Source organism: Neoarius graeffei, chromosome 19, assembly GCF_027579695.1.
Source record: "Neoarius graeffei isolate fNeoGra1 chromosome 19, fNeoGra1.pri, whole genome shotgun sequence".
Lineage (NCBI taxonomy): Eukaryota > Metazoa > Chordata > Actinopteri > Siluriformes > Ariidae > Neoarius > Neoarius graeffei.
Window position 1 is genome coordinate 63158189 of NC_083587.1, and position 20734 is coordinate 63178922.

General features: G+C 40.5%; 2 protein-coding genes across 5 annotated transcripts in view; both read right to left on the bottom strand.

The window, feature by feature from the left end:
• Positions 1-1919: 1919 nt before the first annotated feature.
• On the bottom strand, positions 1920-7917 carry LOC132868011 (uncharacterized). Its single transcript, XM_060900987.1, has 2 exons — positions 7813-7917; positions 1920-3455 (listed from the first exon to the last, which is right to left on the bottom strand). Exon 2 carries the CDS (start codon positions 3396-3398, stop codon positions 2232-2234), a length of 1167 nt encoding a protein of 388 aa, XP_060756970.1. The 5' UTR covers positions 3399-3455; positions 7813-7917; the 3' UTR covers positions 1920-2231.
• A 4707-nt stretch (positions 7918-12624) lies between these two features.
• LOC132868012 (protein rapunzel-like) overlaps positions 12625-20734 on the bottom strand; it is a 31762-nt gene continuing 23652 nt past the window's right edge. For all 4 annotated transcript variants that reach the window (XM_060900991.1, XM_060900989.1, XM_060900988.1 and 1 more), the window contains exon 2: positions 12625-13657. In XM_060900991.1, the coding sequence (XP_060756974.1) occupies positions 12908-13591 (684 nt within the window). In that variant the 5' untranslated portion in view covers positions 13592-13657 and the 3' untranslated portion in view covers positions 12625-12907. The remainder of the gene's footprint in view (positions 13658-20734) is intronic.

A 20734-nucleotide genomic window follows, 5' to 3' on the forward strand; every position in this document is an offset into this window, starting at 1 on the left:
CGTACAATTTAACTGGGAAACATGCTGGGAATAAGGCCAGACTGGGAAATACTGAGGCCTACTCCTGAGTATATTGTTCATAGTTGAAAGATGAATAAATAAATGATAAAATATTACTGTACTTACTTTTCACTGTTGTTTAAAGTCATTTTACTTAAAATAGGTTATGGATTATTAATTTGGAAAATATTAAAGATTTTCTAAAAACAATATTGTGACAGAAATGGATTTCGGGCATGTTACACAGATCACTAATATTAATACCATATGTAGTCGATTTTACTTAGTTTTGTATGAGCTGTGTTCAAACCATACTAGAACATGTTAACGATGAATTTGGAGAAAATTTCTTTCAAATCATATTATTGAAATTTTATTTATTGATTATTTAAGGGATAATGTACAGTGATCTGGTCATTACTGCAAAATAAACCCTCTACTGGATAATATAGGTCTTGAATTTACTGCACATTTTTTGCACAAAAACCCATTATATATTTAACAATTATTCCACAACATCAAGTTGTACATGAGCTGATACACTGCAAAAAAAAAAAACCAAAAACTGAATTTGAGGTGAAAATTCCTGAATACTAGTGAAATTATCTTGCTGCATGGACAGATAATTTTACTTGGCAAGACAACTTGGAATAAGTCTAGAACCAGTTTTAATAATCTCAGAGTTGGTGTTTTGTATTCTTCTAATAGGAAATGCTAGATCGTTTCAACTATCCATCCATCCATCCATCCATCCATCCATCCATCATCTGTAGCCGCTTATCCTGTTCTACAGGGTTGCAAGCAAGCTGGAGCCTATCCCAGCTGACTATGGGCGAGAGGCAGGGTACACCCTGGACAAGTCACCAGGTTATCGCAAGGCTAACACATAGAGACAACCATTCACACCTACGGTCAATTTAGAGCCATCAATTAGCCTAACCTGCATGTCTTTGGACTGTGGGGGAAACCGGAGGACCCAGAGGAAACCCACGCAGACACGGGGAGAACATGCAAACTCCACACAGAAAGGCCCTCGCTGGCCGCTGGGCTCAAACCCAGGACCTTCTTGCTGTGAGGCGAAAGTACTAACCACTACACCACCGTGTCGCCCTCATTTCAACTACATTCAAGATATTCTAGCTTGTTAAGATATCACTTTCGGAGCATAGACGAATACAAGACACCAACTCTGAGATTATTAAAACTAGTTCTAGATTGGAACCAACTTATTCCAAGATGTCTTGTCAAGTAAAATTATCTGTCCATGCAGCAAGACAATTTCACTAGTGTTAGGGAATTTTCTCCTCAAATTCAGTTTTCAGTTTTTTTGCAGTGTAGCCGACGAGGCGCATAGCACCGAGTTGGCTATAATCCATGTATGACGAGATTGAATGGAATAGTTGTTTTATTCTATCCACATTCACTGGATTTTGAGAAACACAGCATTTTTATTTCTTGCAAATTCAATAAATAAAAACTTTATACAAAATGTCCGACAAAATCATTTCCACTTAGAACGTAAACAAACCAGCATAATGACAGTAGCAATTTGTGAAAAATGCTTTAATAATAATTCTTGAAAAATACAAAAGATATGTTCTTACCATCAAATACTTCTATTCCATATTTTGTATTTTTTTTGGTTTTGTTTTCGAGTCGAGTTTTTATTTCTTCCTCGGTTGGTTCAGTAACAAGCTCTGCCATTTTGCTTTTCTCTGATAGCCTAGTAGTACAGTAGCCAATCAGAAAGCACGATTGCTCATATCCAGTGAATGTGGGCAGAATAATTAAAAATATTCTCTAATAGATTTTGAATTACTAATTTTGGGGGGTGGGGGGTGACAAAGCCTGGAATACTGCATGTCCAGCCAAGTTTCTTGTCTTACGTGTGTCAGAAATAATAGGTCATGAGATAGGAGTAGGTTTTCTAAACCTTGGGTTTATTTCTATATGTAAGGGTTAATATGATGTACAAACATTAAAAACAAGATCAAACTTCTTTTCAGTCCATGTTTCCTTTTTGCCGGTGTTCCTGTCAAGGCTTACTGCTTTGCCCTTCAGTCTACAAGTACTATAACATCATCAACAAAAACAATCAACGACAAAAAAAACAACAGAATTTTTTGTAAAAATGTACAACTCATTAATTAATAGGTGTCTGGAGAATCCAAATTTTGCACATTGTGTTGACTATGATTACCATCACTGTATTTAGTTTGATCTAAATTCTCTTATTCTGTGTGGATACAGATGTATGCCGTTTTGTGATAAATATAATAAAAGTGCTCAGGGTTGAAATTATTGGCTTCCTTTACTTTGGAGGAACTGACAGCGTGTACAAGGCAGTTGGGAAAATTCTCGCTCAGAGACTCAGCCATAGATTGCATGTTACCTTTCTGCTTCCCTTTCTCTATTTGATCCTTTATCTGGACCTTGTCGAGTGGTTTAGGGTCATCAGTAAAAGACACAACAATCTTTATTTTATTATTACCCAAATGTTCAAAATAATTGACACCTCCACTTTTTACATGGTGCCGCTTGCCAAACAGAAATATCCCATCATCTTTAAAGACCCTAACTGACCAGGAGACCCAGTCATATTTCTCGACAAGGGCATCCAGTATAGATTTAGCATACTCAGGGTCAACACTGCTCTCACTCTCTTTAAGCTTCTGTTCTAAATCAGTCTTGGCTTGCTCAACAAAGTTGCTCACACATTCATCCACAGCCGCCTTCATGCGCTTCTCCACGTCCTCCATGCGGTCTTGCCATTTCTTCACCATATCCTGTCCAACACTGCCTTCATTAAGTGCAGTGTAGCCCATCAATGATATGATCCCAACCACAAAGACCTTCTTCAGGCAAGCACAGAATTCCTCCACTGCCCTCCTGCTCCGCTGCTCAGTGACCAGAATCGTGTCCAGCATTGCATGCCCAGAGGCGTTCTCTTTAGTGATGGCATCATACAAGCATTCAAGGTTCTTGTCTCCTTCATATTCCTCAAAGTGGATGAGGAATTCGTCTACCTTCAGCTTCTTGAACTTGGGTTTGGCTTTGAAAATATATTTAAACATTTCATACTGGTTGATGATCTGTGTGTAGGGCTTAAAGTACTGGATGTTCAATGATGATCGCTGCAGCACCAGCTCGGTTTTTTTAATCTCACTCTGGACCTTTTCCAGCTTCTGGTTGACACTTTCAAACTGCTCAGCAAGATACTTAGCCTCGCCGCCATCTGGGTTGCCAAGGAGCTCAGCTGAGACCATAAAAACTGCCTCCAAGACGGGATGGAACTGGCCTACAGTGGCTGCCAGGATCTCGCAGCCTTTGCCGAGGATCTCCACTCCCTTTTCAATTTTGTCCTTATTCTCCATAATCCATTCTGCCATACCACTCATATTGGATGTCAGGAAAGAGGTCCTGTCTTAATCCGTTAAGGGAGGCAAATATTCTTTCTGTAACATAGCAAGAGAAGTCATTTAAAGCCTTTTCTCAAGCAGGTGATATCAAATGAAATGAAATCAAAATGTATTGGTCTCACACACAACCATACACAGTACAACATACAGTGTGATACTTTTTATGACTGCCTGGTCACATAAAACAGAATTTACATTAAAAAAAAGATTTACTGAAGTAAAAAGGTAAAAAATATAAAATGTATAATAAGGGGCGGCACGGTGGTGTAGTGGTTAGCGCTGTTGCCTCACAGCAAGAAGGTCCGGGTTCGAGCCCCGTGGCCGGCGAGGGCCTTTCTGTGTGGAGTTTGCATGTTCTCCCCGTGTCTGCGTGGGTTTCCTCCGGGTGCTCCGGTTTCCCCCACAGTCCAAAGACATGCAGGTTAGGTTAACTCATCTCATCTCATTATCTCTAGCCGCTTTATCCTTCTACAGGGTCGCAGGCAAGCTGGAGCCTATCCCAGCTGACTATGGGCGAAAGGCGGGGTACACCCTGGACAAGTCGCCAGGTCATCACAGGGCTGACACATAGACACAGACAACCATTCACACTCACATTCACACCTACGCTCAATTTAGAGTCACCAGTTAACCTAACCTGCATGTCTTTGGACTGTGGGGGAAACCGGAGCACCCGGAGGAAACCCACGCGGACACGGGGAGAACATGCAAACTCCGCACAGAAAGGCCCTCGCCGGCCATGGGGCTCGAACCCGGACCTTCTTGCTGTGAGGCGACAGCGCTAACCACTACACCACCGTGCCGCCCGGTTAGGTTAACTGGTGACTCTAAATTGACCGTAGGTGTGAATGTGAGTGTGAATGGTTGTCTGTGTCTATGTGTCAGCCCTGTGATGACCTGGCGACTTGTCCAGGGTGTACCCCGCCTTTCGCCCGTAGTCAGCTGGGATAGGCTCCAGCTTGCCTGCAACCCTGTAGAACAGGATAAAGCGGCTAGAGATAATGAGAATGAATGAGATTAAATGAAATGTATAATATAAAAGATATCAATGATAGAGCTGAAAAAGTATGTGCTGTATGTGGAATTAAGTGCAGATACATCCAGTTGTATGTACAATGCAATGCTGTGCAACATCGAGCTGGGGTAGTTGCAGTGAAAAACTTACCAATATAATAAATATATATAAATACATGATATGCCATGGATGATCACAGGAACGTTAGGTGTGTTGTTATTGTGCAAAGAAATCCAAGGTCTGTATTTACATGTCAATATGAAATAATCCTCATTTTTTGTGGTAACCTGAAGCAAAATTCCAGTATTACTGAGAACGTAATTAGTCATTCATTGGTTGCTAGGGTGTTGCTAGGTGGTTGCGATGATATTCCAGGTGATTGTTAGGCTGTTGGTAGGGAGTTGCTATGGTATCCTTGTACATTGTTTGTTCAGGTTTTTTCTTAGCAAGAATCAAAATATAGTCCTGAATATGATTTTCAGGTTTTGTATGAAGCAATTTTATATTTCATGTGTTGTAGCTGTTAGAGTAAGCTCTGCCTAGTAATGATTCATTGACAAAATTCTTTATTTTATAAAAAAAAAAAAAAACGTTTTTATGGTTCTTGACAAACAGGCACTTATGAATAATTTGACACCAAAAAAGCCCTAGGAATACTGTAGTCGTTTTGCACATTATGTACATTTTTATGCAAAAAAAAAAAAAATGCTAATGTGGGTATGGTGCTGCAGTGGTTAGCACTGTCACCTCACAGCAAGAAGGTCCTGGGTTCAAGACCAGTGGTCAGCGAGGGCCTCTCTGTGTGGAGTTTGCATGTTCTCCCTGTGTCTGCGTGGGTTTCCTCTGGATGCTCCGGTTTCCTCCACAGTCCAAAGACATGCAGGTTAGGTTAATTGATGGCTCTAAATTGACCGTAGGTGTGAATGCGAATGTAAATGGTTGTTTGTCTCTGTGTCAGCCCTGCAATAACCTGGTGACTTGTCCGGAGTGTACCCCACCTCTCGCCCATAGTCAGCTGGGATAGGCTCCAGCTTGCCTGCGACCCTGTAGAAAAGGATAAAGCGGCTAGAGATAATGAGATGAGAGATGAGATGTTGAAAGTCTTTATTTTGCTGTAAAGCTGTTTTTGACGATGTCTGTTGTTAAAAACGCTTTACAAATACACTGACTTGACGTGACTTTTCCTCGGGGTGCTCTGGTTTCCTCCCACAGTTCAAAGACATGCAAATCAGTTCAACTGGCTTCTCTAAAGTGTGTATGTGAGTGTCTGTCTGCCTCTGTGTTGGCCCTGTGATGGACTGGGGACCCGTCCAGGGTGTACCCCGCTTCTCGCCTGATGTCAGCTGGGATTGGCTCCACCTTCCACATGACCCACAATGGATAAGCAGTATATCAAATAATAATCTCATCTCATCTCATTATCTCTAGCCGCTTTATCCTTCTACAGGGTCGCAGGCAAGCTGGAGCCTATCCCAGCTGACTACGGGCGAAAGGCGGGGTACACCCTGGACAAGTCTCAAATAATAATAATAATAATAATAGAAGCAAGAAGCCTTTTATTTTTCACACATACACTCAAGCACAGATTTAAACACAGTGAGATTCCTGCTCTGCATTTAACCCATCTGAAGCAGTGAACACACATGCACACACAAATGAGCAATGAGCACATGCATATACCCAGAGCAGTGGGCATTTATGCTACAACACCTGAGGAGCAGTTGGGGGTTAGGTGCCTTGCTCAAGCACTTCAGCCCAACCTCAGGCCATGGCTACCCCATGTTAACCGAACCGCATGTCTTTGGACTGTAGGGGAAACCAGAACACCTGGAGGAAACCCACGCAGACATGAGGAGAACACGCAAACTCCACACAGAAAGGCCCCCATTGGCCACTGGGCTTGAACCCAGAACCTTCTTGCTGTGAGGCGACAGTGCTAGCCACTGCACCACCGTGCAGCCATAACAATAATAATAATAATAATAATAATAATAATAATAACAACCTCATCTCATTATCCTGTTCTACAGGGTCGCAGGCAAGCTGGAGCCTATCCCAGCTGACTACGGGCGAAAGGCAGGGTACACCCTGGACAAGTTGCCAGGTCATCACAGGGCTGACACATAGACACAGACAACCATTCACACTCACATTCACACCTACGGTCAATTTAGAGTCACCAGTTAACCTAACCTGCATGTCTTTGGACTGTGGGGGAAACCGGAGCACCCGGAGGAAACCCACGCGGACACAGGGAGAACATGCAAACTCCACACAGAAAGGCCCTCGCCGGCCACGGGGCTCGAACCCGGACCTTCTTGCTGTGAGGCGACAGCGCTAACCACTATACCACCGTGCCGCCTATTATAAACCAGAAAAGAAACAATTATTATTATTATTAAGAAGAAAAAGAAGAAGAACAGAATGTTGGCTCTGTCAAACCTTATATGATTATTATTATTATTTAGGAGTTTGCAATCAACTTTGACTCAATAATAAATATATACTGGTTATACTGGGGTAAAAAAAAGTATAAATCTCGAAAGCAAATGTTTAAAAAATACTTTTAATTATGGCTGTGGTTGTGTTTAGTTTCAGTGGGTGACACGGGACTGGATTCTCACTCACTCCCACAAAACTGCTCCAATCCCATAACAGAATAAATAAATAAATAAATAAATAAATAAGCATCCTGTTCTGTTCCAATCCCGGAAGAATGACTCGTCGGATCCGGTTCCCGTGCTGTAATAACTACCATCATGTTCAAAATAAACAAAATAGTGTCAATTCATTTACTATAACTGTATACTTGGATATAAAAACGGACCTATTGTTATGATTCCCTCCTGCTGATGTTCTTTCTTTCCTGTCCCGCCCCAGTCACGTGACGAACCTTGATCTTGACGCCTATTCTGTAGAATTCCCGGAAACAACATCTCAGTCTCTATTTGTCCACCCCTCCCTTTAATTTCATTTTTTTAACGCTCCAACCCAAAACTAACCAACATCCAATATCTAGTTTATCACTTCTATGATTAGCAAGGTCGGTCAGTCTCTCTCTCTCTCTCTCTCAACCATTTCCTTGGTTCCTGCGACACAGCAGACACCATGTTATGCACGTCAATATTTCCTTAAGCACAAGATCCGGCCATCTCACATCCTTTCCTTATTGGCTCTATTACAAACCAGAACTGAGCAAATACAATCCACAGTGCAAATAGGTACAAAGATAGATATACATATATATTTTTCCAATGCCAGTGTTCACTGAACTTACATTTTGATCTTTTAAAACTATCTGAGCAAATAAAAAGAACAAGAAAAGCAAAGAAGCACAAAATAAAACACATCAAAGCCTGAGAGGAGAAAAAGGCTTACAGTTTAGTCGGGGAAATGTGCAGAGGTGTCCTCTGTGGTGTTCCAGTGAAGCCCAGCTGCGCTGAAGAGCTGGAGGCTTCGGGTCTGGACGTGTATTTATAGCCTCGCTCCTCATGGCACTCCCACTTTGGATGAGCTCCATCTCCTTCCTGCAAGCATTCCTATGAACTCTGAGAGAAATGCGCAACATTCTGTAAACACTGCTCTGCTCTGCAAAATGGTTTGGGACTGCATCAAGTATCCTGAGAAACAGAGAGGTTTTCCACACAAACCACAAAAAGAACAAAAAGTCTCTACAATAGCAGTAATGATCATTTTCAGATTATAAATACAGTAGGGGCAGGACGGTGGTGTAGTGGTTAACACTATTGCCTCACAGCAAGAAGGTTCTGGGTTTGAACCCCACGGCCGATGGGGCCTTTCTGTGTGGGGTTTGCGTGTTTTCCCTGTGTCTGCATGGGTTTCTTCTGGGTGCTCCGGTTTCCCCCACATGTCAAAGACATGCAAATTAGGTAAAATACCCAACCACTGGGTTTACACAAGCCAGTGCATACTTAGTGCCGGTCCCAAGACTGGAGACGGTTGTGTTAGGAAGGGCATCTGGTGTAAAACCTATGCCAAAGAGGTTGAAAATCAATTTGGGCTTTGCCCTGTATTCTTCCCCTGTCACTATGTGATCTATGTGACAAATCAAATCAATTAAATTAATTACAAAAACTTTCAGGGCGGCACGGTGGTGTAGTGGTTAGCGCTATCGCCTCACAGCAAGAAGGTCCGGGTTCGAGCCCTGTGGCCGGCGAGGGCCTTTCTGTGCGGAGTTTGCATGTTCTCCCCGTGTCCGTGTGGGTTTCCTCTGGGTGCTCCGGTTTCCCCCACAGTCCAAAGACATACAGGTTAGGTTAACTGGTGACTCTAAATTGACCGTAGGTGTGAATGGTTGTCTGTGCCTATGTGTCAGCCCTGTGATGACCTGGCGACTTGTCCAGGGTGTACCCCGCCTTTCGCCCGTAGTCAGCTGGGATAGCTTGCCTGCGACCCTGTAGAACAGGATAAAGCGGCCAGAGATAATGAAATGAGATGAGACTAAAACTTTCAGAACATTGGAATCCAAACATTGGAAAATATGCTACACTAAACATCATGTCTGTACCTGTATGAGAGGTTAAGCTCGACAAGCAGGTTTGTTATATGTTGGAGCCCAGCTTTATTTAGTATTCTGTGGGTTGAGTACAGCATTGTACTGAGTACAAGAAAAAGCTAATTAGCATAAGATCTAAAAGGCTAAACATTTCCTGACATATTGTAATTAAGTATTTAAAAAAAAAGTAATGCACCTGGACCAAAGCATTGCATCACAGAAGGTAAGAAGTTAGAAGCAATATGATAATAAATAAGAATGTGAAACATTTAAATAATATTGGCTAGTGTCAAGTGGTATATCAGATATATTCCATTCAGTGAGCATGATACTGAATGAGTCAAAGACGAATAGCTGAATGGAATACATCTGATATACCACGAAATAAAGCCATTATTATTATTATTATACATACACATTCTTTTCGGGTATTCAATACATTTTTCTCTTTCAAAATTCTTTCAAAATATTCCGTATTTAATGACAGAAACCAGGCGGCCATGTTTGTTTAGAAATTGTCACAGTTGCTTACTAGTGCAGAAGTTTTATGTTTCCAACATGTGACGTCATGTTGTCTTAACAACCACGCAATATTGTAAACCATATTCAATGCTCATTCTCCATTGGGTAGAGCGATGTAATACACGTAGGATAAGTGATATGCTAACAATATTGCATGCTATCGAACCAAATTAATGAAACCCGCTAGAAGGGAATGTTTTTACCTTGCCCGTGACGGAGTTCACCAGGGGGCGAGGTATTGTTTTCGGTGTTTTTTTTTGTTTGTTTGTAGGTTTTTTTTGTTAATGATTTTATGGGAAAATGGCTGGACCAATCTTCATGAAACTTTCAGGACAGATGGGCATTGGTCTCAAATAGAACCTCCAACATTTTGGAGGTCATCCCTTCAAGGTCAAGGTTAAGGTTTTTGTGGTTACTGCTTCATATAGAGGTGGTAGCCACTATGTCACCATGCTGTAAGAATGTAAGAGAGTAATAATCATGCAGTACGGTGTGAGAGCAGTATGGTGTGTTCTGATTGGCTGAGAGCAGCAGAGAATCAGAACCATGTTGGCTAAGTATGTTCACACAAGGTCAAGGTCACCAAAAAGGTCAAAAATAATTTTTTCACGATATTTTCCTTCATATTCATCATAAGTGCTACTGGACAAGGTTTGTTTTACCTGGCAACACTTGTTATTCCATGTTTTTATTACATTGAAAACGTGTCCTGTATGTATGAGGGTAAGTCAAAAAGTTCTAAGACAAATTGAAAAAAATATTTATTTATGAAAATAAAGTTATTTCTCTACATATCCTCCATATAAGTCTAAACACTTCTGTAAGCGGTGTTTCCATCGGAGAATTCCTTCTTTGTAGAATTCTGGGGGATGTCTTTCACACCTTTTGAAATTATAACATCTGTTTTAGAACTTTTTGACTTACCATCATATATTAATTTATGCCATTTACTTCAATACTGATTTGTTTGGACCTTCACTGTATTTGTATTTGGACTATATCTGACTGTTGATGTCACATGACTGAAGTGCCATTAGCGTGGGACATAGCCTCAGTCCTCAGTTCAAAGGAACTCAGATTGTTTTTAAAATAAGAATGTCAAAAGAAATGACAAAATGATTTAATGCATGGCTGCCATCATCCAGAGAATAAGGATGTACAGTATGTGCATCCTTAATGTGTCCAACTATGTCTAATACATTTTCATTCCTGTTTGTTAAATCTAAATTTGAAGGAACCACACCCAACCCATATAAGCTGCCATCTAGAAGTTTATTCTCTCTCTCTTTTTTTCTATATAATCACTCGTGTTTATTGCATCCTGATAGGGACATTAATTGAGAGTTTAAAAAAAAGTTGAAGAGTAAAATACTGGGATTTATGTTGAATTCTTGCTTCAGATTGGTCAAAATGTGTTTAATTTTTCAACCATTAATTTTCCAGAACAGCACCTTTGACGGCGGCACGGTGGCGTAGTGGTTAGCGCTGTCGCCTCACAGCAAGAAGTTCCGGGTTCTAGCCCCGTGGCCGGCGAGGGCCTTTCTGTGTGGAGTTTGCATGTTCTCCCTGTGTCCGCATGGGTTTCCTCTGGGTGCTCCAGTTTCCCCCACAGTCCAAAGACATGCAGGTTACAGTAGGTTAACTGGTGACTCTAAATTGACCGTAGGTGTGAACGTGAGTGTGAATGGTTGTGTCTACGTGTCAGCCCTGTGATGACCTGGCGACTTGTCCAGGGTGTACCCCCCGTTTCGCCCGTAGTCAGCTGGGATAGGCTCCAGCTTGCCTGTGACCCTGTAGAAAAGGATAAAGCAGCTAGAGATAATTAGATAAGATGAACACCTTTGACAGTAGTGAAGCTGCAAATCACAGTTTTATACTGTATCAATGCACTCTTTAGAATATCTTATCAGTTTTATATTGTAGATCTACTGGACACTGTGGCTAGAAGGATTCTGATGCTCACACTGAAGACCATTCAGTGCATTCATTAATGATTGACTTTATAGCATACAGTATTGTGGCAGAGTAATGACTCATAAGAGCACTATCCAGTGTTATTATCCAGAAGAGACTTGTTCCTCTCAAAGTTTCTTCCTCATGTTGTCTTAGGGAGATTTTTTTTCTTGCCTTTCTCATATCAGGGATCAAAATCAATATCTGGATCTCTGTTAAGATTCTTGGTGACAGTGTCTACTGTTAAAAGTGCTTTTTATATACATAAAATTAAATGTGACCAAATTGAATATTTAATATGTAATAGAGAGACGTGTGTGGACAATGAAGAAGACAATAAATACCCAATAGAAGGATAAGGCAGATGCAGAAGAGGGAGGTGAGGTATGTGATAGTGAATCATTTAGAATTTGATAATGGGTCACTGACTCGTGTGGCTTAAAGTACAGAGATAAGTACGATATGTTCGAATGCAAAGTGCTATCAATGAAGGTAGCTTACTTTATAATATTGTAAAAGTTTGTGCTTGCCCATTTGATGAACTTGGACACACTTCTAGCTGTAAAGTCTCAGAACTTTTTTTTAGTTCACCAAATATAAAGTGGCTATGTATTAACACTTCTAGGAAAATGTTATTTTTGTAAAATACAGTAGTTTGCTGCATTGGCTATGATTACTTATGTTCACTTCAGAAATAAATAAAATACGGAATTTGGAAAGGGTAGCTGAACGTTTTGAAAAAAAAAATCTAGAAAAGTATCCGTCAGGATACCCCCAGAAATATCCCAAATGTTGTGTAGGTTCTTGACATACAACATAAACAATGTGTAAAATGGGAAGAAGCTTAAGTGGATGAATAACTGTTCAAGGCACTGTTTTAAGTCCCTTATGACGACAGCCTGGGACTACCATGTGGGTACATCCTGGAGAAAAATCTTTCCAGATTTAACTGCTTCTGTAATTCTTTGTAAAGCCTGCAGATGACACTAGGGTACTGCAGCAGATGCATATTGCTCTGTGGGGAGTATACCTGAACAGCTTGGAGTGAGCTACATGTCCTGAGACTTTTACAATGACCACATGATAATATGATTTAATCTCATTTAATCTATTGACTTTGCAAGCTAAAAGTCAATAAAATAAAACTCTGAAATTGTTGTTGTTGAAATATTTATTTTTATGAAAACATTGAAACAGTATGATCCATTATTCAAAATATGCAGCTTTGATATAGAATAAGCAACACATTTAGATTTATGCAGTGATATAAGACATTGCATAAGCTTGTTAACGTGAATACATTATTGGAATTTTTAGTGCTATTCCGATAAGCAGGCAGAGAAACAATGCAAAAAGAGAAAAAGAATAGTGTTCTCATTGCTCATAACATAATTTGCACTGATGTTATTGATCACTGACTCTATTATAAAGCAGCAGAAAGTAAGACAGCTATGGTTTACCAACATTTTAGTGCATATGGCGTCACTTATTCTTGCTACACTCATCCAGAGCTTCTTGCATCTTGGTCTCAATGTTGATGACCCTTGGGCTCCATTCGTCCCTGAACTCATCCTCATCATCCTCAGTGACTACATAGTAGGCCATTAGTGCTATGAGGCCGATGTGGAAGAGGTAGGCCAGATGTGCGCACCTAGCTTCCATAATCTCCCTGTCTCTCTTGCAGTGCTCGAGGTAATCTTTCAGTATTGGCCTCCCAAAAGGACCTTGCTCTTCCATGACGGCTCGATAGTACTCATTCAAATTCAGACGGCCTTGCTGCTTTCTATAGGTTTTCTTGAAATTCTCCCTGTAATACTCGCCTTTTTCTGGGTACTTCCTGACTCCGTCCACCATGATCTTGAAGGCTCGGTACTGGTGCTCAATGTTCTTTTCCAAGTCGCCATAGTTTTTTTCGATCTCAGAAATGCGGATATGGTCCAGCAGCTTCTTGTTCTGCTTCGAGATGCTCTCCAACTTGTCATGGATCTGCTCAAAGTCCTTGTCCAGCTTGTTGGCTTCATCTTCCACCAGCCCTTCCCTCACTACACCAACCAGTGTGGTGACGATACCAAACAGAGGGTTGATGGTGGAGGCGAAGGAGGACACTTTCTCCAAGCAGCCCAGCACTATGGCTGCAGTCTGTTTGATTTGCTCCTTGTCTGCCATTGATGCAGAGGGGGTCACTGTTTTTTTAATTTTTTTAATCTTGCGAGCCTTTGGTCAAGTAGGATTCTGAAAAAAAGAAGGAAAAATGTATTAAATAACCAAACACAAACTGCAACAACAGGTTTCTGCTTTATCAGCTGCACAAAAGACCTCCAGTCATATCCATCTTATTCCTGGGAAGGCTACTGGAGAAATCCTTATTGTTGCAACTCCTTGTAACTGGAGGGTGTAGTTTATAGCTGACATTGCACAAAGTGTTTCAAGGTGGTTTCTTCAATCCCCATGATTTACTTTTGCACTTTTTTGAGTAGTTTTTAACATATATGTTGCAGAATTACTGGCATAAATATCGACAGTGCAGTGCAGTGGGACCCAGTGGCCGTCAGGGGCTCATGTCGGAAATCAGTTGCCATGTGTACTGTTGTTGTGTTCATTATCCAGGGTATCAGCAATTATTTAATATCCATGTTAGATATATTATTTAAACAATTGCACTTTCTGTCCAGTGAAGATAAATCCTTATCTTTACCATAGACATTTCCTTCCTGACCCTATTATCATTGTTGTATATGAAGTAAGTTGCTGTCCAACTTTTTTAAACAACCAAGGAGCAGAGGTGGGTAGAGAAGGAAAAAGTGTACTCAAGTAAAAGTACTTTTAATTTATAATAATGACTCAAGTAGAAGTAAAAGCCTTCATCAAAATAACTTGTGTACGAATAAAAAAGAATCTCATAAAATGACTCCTCAAGTAGTGAGTAACTTCATATGATGATTTATTACATTATGTATTACATTCAAACATAACTGATATTCTGATATGCCCAAAATAAAAATTTAAAGGTCATAGGCAAGGGTCAGAGGTGGAACATAGAATATCGACCCAAAAAGCGAATTCAATCTTCCTGGTGTCTAATTTGCACCCTAAAATTGAATAAAACGGTTAAAATATACTGGTTTGTGCAAGTTCCAAAGGTTTGTTTACATCTCACTTATGCGCACTTTTACCGCCAGGGGACAGTCATCGTGACGTCATTCAAGGCAAACAGACTGGGAGCATTTCTGTGTTTACTTGCAAACCAAGCACACGTGTACAGACTTTGGTCGTGAGAGGTTGTGTAAAATGTCTGAAAGCAATAGTGATTGTGAAGTAGGAACTCTCCAAATTGAATATCGAGAGGTGAAACCATATATGTATGAACCTATGGCCATTGCGAAGCAATCCGTGAATGTGGCTCACTGGTTTGACCATGCAGCCTCAGAATCGGACAGCGACTTGGCCGACTCTGATCGCGGTGACCCCTGACCTCAACAAGACTTGCGCCCAAATGATTTATTCTGGTAGTTATGATAAATTCTTACTTTCGTCGTAATACTAAATAAGAGCCCTTTTGAAGAATAATTAAACCACATGGGCACACACAATTCCTATAATATAATGTGGATTAGTTTATATTGCTAATATAATATATTGCTAATAGTAATACAAACATTATACTATTTATAGCCTACTCTAAGTGAGGAAATATCCCTTTTGTCTCATTTCCACAAAGATTGTACAGGATCCCTCAGGATTCTTGACTTGTCAATTGCAAGCAAAGATACAAATGTTTACCTCCAATCTTCTCCTTTTTGCTTGAGTGTTGCTAGTCCGTTTCTTCTTTGACTGCTTGATTTTGTGTTCAAATTTTGTCGGAACAGCATCAGGTTTGAGCCTTCTCTGTCCAACACTGACACATAAACTCTCCAACAGATAGGGATTCTTATCTCATCTCATTCTCTCTAGCCGCTCTGTCCTGTTCTACAGAGTCGCAGGCAAGCTGGAGCCTATCCCAGCTGACTACGGGCGAAAGGCGGGGTACACCCTGGACAAGTCGCCAGGTCATCACAGGGCTGACACATAGACACAGACAACCATTCACACTCACATTCACACCTACGGTCAATTTAGAGTCACCAGTTAACCTAACCTGCATGTCTTTGGACTGTGGGGGAAACCGGAGCACCCGGAGGAAACCCACGCGGACACGGGGAGAACATGCAAACTCCACACAGAAAGGCCCTCGCCGGCCACAGGGCTCGAACCCGGACCTTCTTGCTGTGAGGCAACAGCGCTAACCACTACACCACCGTGCTGCCCCAGATAGGGATTCTTCAAAAATGAATTGTCGTCGAAGTGATCGGAGCACAGAGTGGCGTATTTACCTGGCTGCCAACCCTCTCGCTTCACACGCACAATCCACTCTCTCCGCCTCTTCTCCTCTCTCGGAAAAAGGTAAAAACTTCTTCCTGAACTGGTCCCGCTGTTACAGTTCACTACACAACAATAAGGCATAGTTTTTCTTTGGAAATTCCCAAACGCACATCTGCACTCAAGCTGAACAGCAATGCAAATAAACTGAAGTGGCCTTAACTCAAGCAATTTGTTTGCCTTGGATGACGTCACGCGCCGAGTGGTCACGAAAATCGCAGAGCAGAAATTCGTCGCGATCCGCACTAACTTATTTTAATTATTACTTATTAACAATACTTCTTGGGACCAGAAGAAAATTACAGAGGGTTTAACATATAAAGTTTCAAATATGCATAAATTGAAAACCTTTGCCTATGACCTTTAAAGTGCTTGTCTTATAAAATATAACAGAGAACCCAAATTCCAAAAAAATTTGGGATGCTGTGTAAACTGTAAATAAAAGTAGATTGCGATAATTTGCAAATCATGGAACCCCTATATTTCATTGAAAATAGTACAAAGACAACACATCAAAGGTTGAAACTGAAAATTTTTATTGCTTTTTGAAAAATATATGCTCATTTTGAATTTTATGTCAGCAACACGTTTCAGAAATGTTGAGATGGGGCATGTTTATCACTGTCTTGCATCACCTCTATTTTCAAGAACACTCTATAAATATTTGGGAACTGAGGAGACCAATTGCTGTAATTTTGAAAGAGAAATGTCCCATTCTTGCCTGATATACAATTTCAGTTGCTCAGCAGTTCGGGGTCTCCTTTGTTGTATTTTGTGCTTCATAATGCACCAAATGTTTTAAATGGGAGAAAGATTTGGACTGCAGGCAGGCCAGTTTAGCACCCAGACTCTTACTATGGAGCCATGCAGTTTTAATATGTGCAGAAAGTGGTTTAGCACTGTCTTGCTGAAAGAAGGAAGGCCTTCCCTGAAAAAGATTTTGTCTGGATGGCATGCTCTGAAACATATATATATATGATTCAGCATTAACGATGCCTTACCATGTCATGTGCACTAATGCCCCCTCATACCATCACACACGCTGGCTTTTGAACTGTACACTGATGACAAGCCGGATGGTCCCTCTCCTACGCGGTGTCCATGATTTCTAAAAAGTAATAATAATAAAATGTAAAAAAAAAAAAAATCTACTTTTGATTCGTCAGACCTCGGGACAGTTTTCCTGAGGACTTCGTCTCAGTCCATCGTAAAAGAGCTCAGGCCCAGAGAACATGGCAATGTTTCTGGATATTGTTTATATCTGGTTTTAACTTACATTTGTGGATGCAGTAATGAAGTGTTTTCACAGATGATGGTTTTCTGAAGTGTTCCTGAGCCCATTCAGTGATTTCCACTACAGACACATGTCTGCTTTTAATGCAGTGTCTCCTGAGGGCCTGAAGATCACAGGCATCCCATGTCAGTTTTCAGCCTTGTCTCTTGCATACAGAGATTTCTCCAGATTCTCTGAATCTTTTAATGATATTATGTACCATAGATGATGTGATCCATAAATGCTTTGCAATTTTACATTAAGAATGTTATGTTATTCTTAAATTGTTGTACTGTTTGCCCACGCAGTCTTTCACAGAGCAGTGAACCCTTCCCCATCCCTCTGCCTCTCTAGGATGCTCTTTTTATACCCAATCATATTTTGACCTGTTGCCAATTAACCAAATTCGGTTTTTTATCATTATCCAACTTCTTCAGTCTTTTGTTGCCGTTGTCCCAACTTTTCTGACACGTGTTGCTGATGTCAACTTCAAAATGAGCATATATTTTTCAAAAAACAATAATATTTCTCAGTTTCAACATTTGATATGTTGCCTTTGTACTATTTCAATGAAATATAGGGTTTCTATGATTTGCAAATTATCGCATTCTGTTTTTATTTACAGTTTACACAGCATCCCAACTTTCTTGGAATTGGGGTTGTAGAATCTGCTCTTTCAAGTACTATAATCATACTCCTCATAAAAATAAATTATATACTGTATTTATCAAATAACATAAATGAAGGAAATTTTGACAGGTTTCTTTCATAAATCTTCCAAACTAGCTTAAATTCAGAGTAGGTGATTTTGGAGACACCAGCGTTAGTAAGCTAGATTTTGAAAGTATCCAACTGAAAATTCCTTCTCCCTCCCTCCCTCCAAAACACATGAACGCGCAGTATCTGATTACCTTTGGAGGACAAGTCCATGAGAGAGAGCGTTGTGGAGAGGAGTGTAGTGTGTCATGTCTCATTCACATGTAAGAAAACACCTAACTTTATCATAATGAATGTAAACTACAAACTTGGCTATTGTTAGTACTCACAGCTGTTGACTAGCTTGCTAGCTTTAGCAGTATGTCTGAAAAATGTCTGCCTAGCTTTGTCACGCTCAATCAGTGCACGGGCAGATTGCACACAGATAGGCAGGCCATCCAGACATTTCATTCAGAGGGAATGAAATGATGGTACAGGCTTTTTATAGCTCTGTGACTGCCACAGATGACAGATTTTTCTTTTTATTATCAGAGCATTTGATTTATTAATTGCTATCAGGATGTAAAGAGAATTTCAAAAAATATTTTAAAAAAGTTTCTGAAAAAAAAAAAAAAATCACCTACCATACATTCCTGTGTTGCAGACAGCTGAGCAACACAGAGCCGTGTATGTGCACAAAATAAAATCACTGAAAAGCAAAAATGAACAGAAATAAAGATTGTTTCAGTTATCTGCTACACTATCTTTCAAATGGTGATACAAGCACCAAACTTGGCACAAATACTCCTTAGACATTATTCTTTTGAAAAAGTATGCGGGCCACCTGAAATTCAAGATGGCTGCTTATTTTCAAGATGGTCGCCGCTGCAGACTTGAAAATGGGATATAATCTGGCCACTTTGACCGATTTGAATGATCTTGGTGTCTAAAAGTAGGTTTTTGACTATGAGAAATCTAAAAATCCCACTCTTAACCTTCTAGGAAGCTCCTTTATGCCATTTCTAGCAAAAATATGATGAAAAATATACATAGACCAGAACATATCCTACAAACTATTTTATTTATTTGTTATTTTTAAATGCACAACTGGAATGTTTAGTTATGGTCAATGTTTGTCACTGCAGAGTGCAAGGAGTCAAATACAGAGCTCACAAATGCACTGTTCACCCCAGCAGTGAGCTGCATGGTTTCACTTGTCCTCACATTTGCAGCTACATAGTCCGGTGCAGGTGAGACTGAATCAGTAGCATTTGCACCTTCCACGGCATTCAGATTTGCATCCACATTTGGTCAGCTGTTGGCAACTCTCGGCAATAGGTGGAAGCGTTGTCCAGAAGACCTTCCATGTGTCTCCACTCTTTGTCCATCCCCAGTCAGCAGGACTTTGTGTTTCTGGTTGGCGCAGTGTTGACTGACTCCATATACAGCCTGCTTGATAGGCAGCGCACTTTGCATGCTGAAGTAGTGCTGCTTGAGTTGGAGGGATGGCTTCATATGGCCTCTGCTTTCGAGCAAACATATCCAGCCTGGCATCATCAACACGTGCAACTGTACTGGACCTGTCATACATTGTCACCACAAACTTCTCCAGGACCTCCAGATCATCATCATCTACTGTTGGTGGGTACTGGCTGAGCTTGGCAAAAACATCAGAAGCTTCAGGATACACATCCCAGGTTTGCCATGCAGACTTCTTCGCTTTGCTGCGGAAGCCTGATAACATCGCAACCAGTGAAGGCATGGAAGAAGAGTATTCCTTTGCTCTTCTCCAGTCCTAAAGAGAGGTGCAGGTCATGTACAGGAATCCATCTCAGGTTCCGTCCTTGGCCAAAGGCCACCCACAACTGGTGCAGACCAATCCCTTGAAGGAGAGGCAGAACACTGTTTGCTATGACGAGGACATCCTCTACCTCTACTGCTACACCCTACACCCCAAACTATAATTATTGCTACAGTCTACACAAACATGCATGCTAGCTATGTTAGTGGACTATTTTACAAAAGGCCAAGAATAAGGCAAAAGTAAGCTTCTGAGTGATTTTATTCTCCCAGATTTGGATTCTACATGGTCAAAAATGTATAATTTGATGCCAGAATCATCCATATCGGACAAGTCTGTGCATAGTTATGGCAAAATGATATATTTTTGTACTGGACATGGTGGCCATCTTTAAAATGGGCAGCCATCTTGAATTTCAAGTGGCCCGCATACTTTTTCAAAAGAATAATGTCTAAGGAGTATCTGTGCCGAATTTGGTGCTTGTATCACAATTTGAAAGATTCCTCTGAAATATTATATTATGTTATCTGCTGCACTAGAGCACCTTTGAATTGTCACAAGCCTGCCTCCTGTCCAGAGTTATTACAGTTTTCAAATTTTCATTCATTTTTATTTAGCATTTCAGCTTATGTTTATTTCAGTTTAGTTTTACATGTGCACAAGTAGTTTTAGCTATATTTTTATTTTGAGGAATTTCCCAATTTTAGTTTAGTTTTTATTGAGTTTTATTTTTTCAGGTATTAAACAACCAGAGATATCCCATAATAACTAAATAACTAGGACACAAGCCGTTTACTCCCAGCACAATTAGACACCATGTTGATTGGCGGATTCTTGTCATACAAGAATTGCGGTAACGCAAATTGCTACTCTCACTCAGGATCTTTCTACTTTATTATCCTTATTATCATCATCCTCCTTATGTTTTTAGGCCACTGTTTGTCCCTCAGTTTTCAACCAATCATCACCAAATTTCACACGAAGAATACCTCTGGGCTAAATTAAATTGCTATGACTTTTGGTGCTGATCCGGATCACCAAACCAGAATGATCCATGAAAAACAGGCTTTTGTCAATCATTTATAGTTTTCACATGACGTCACAGAGTCGGGGATTCCCTGGT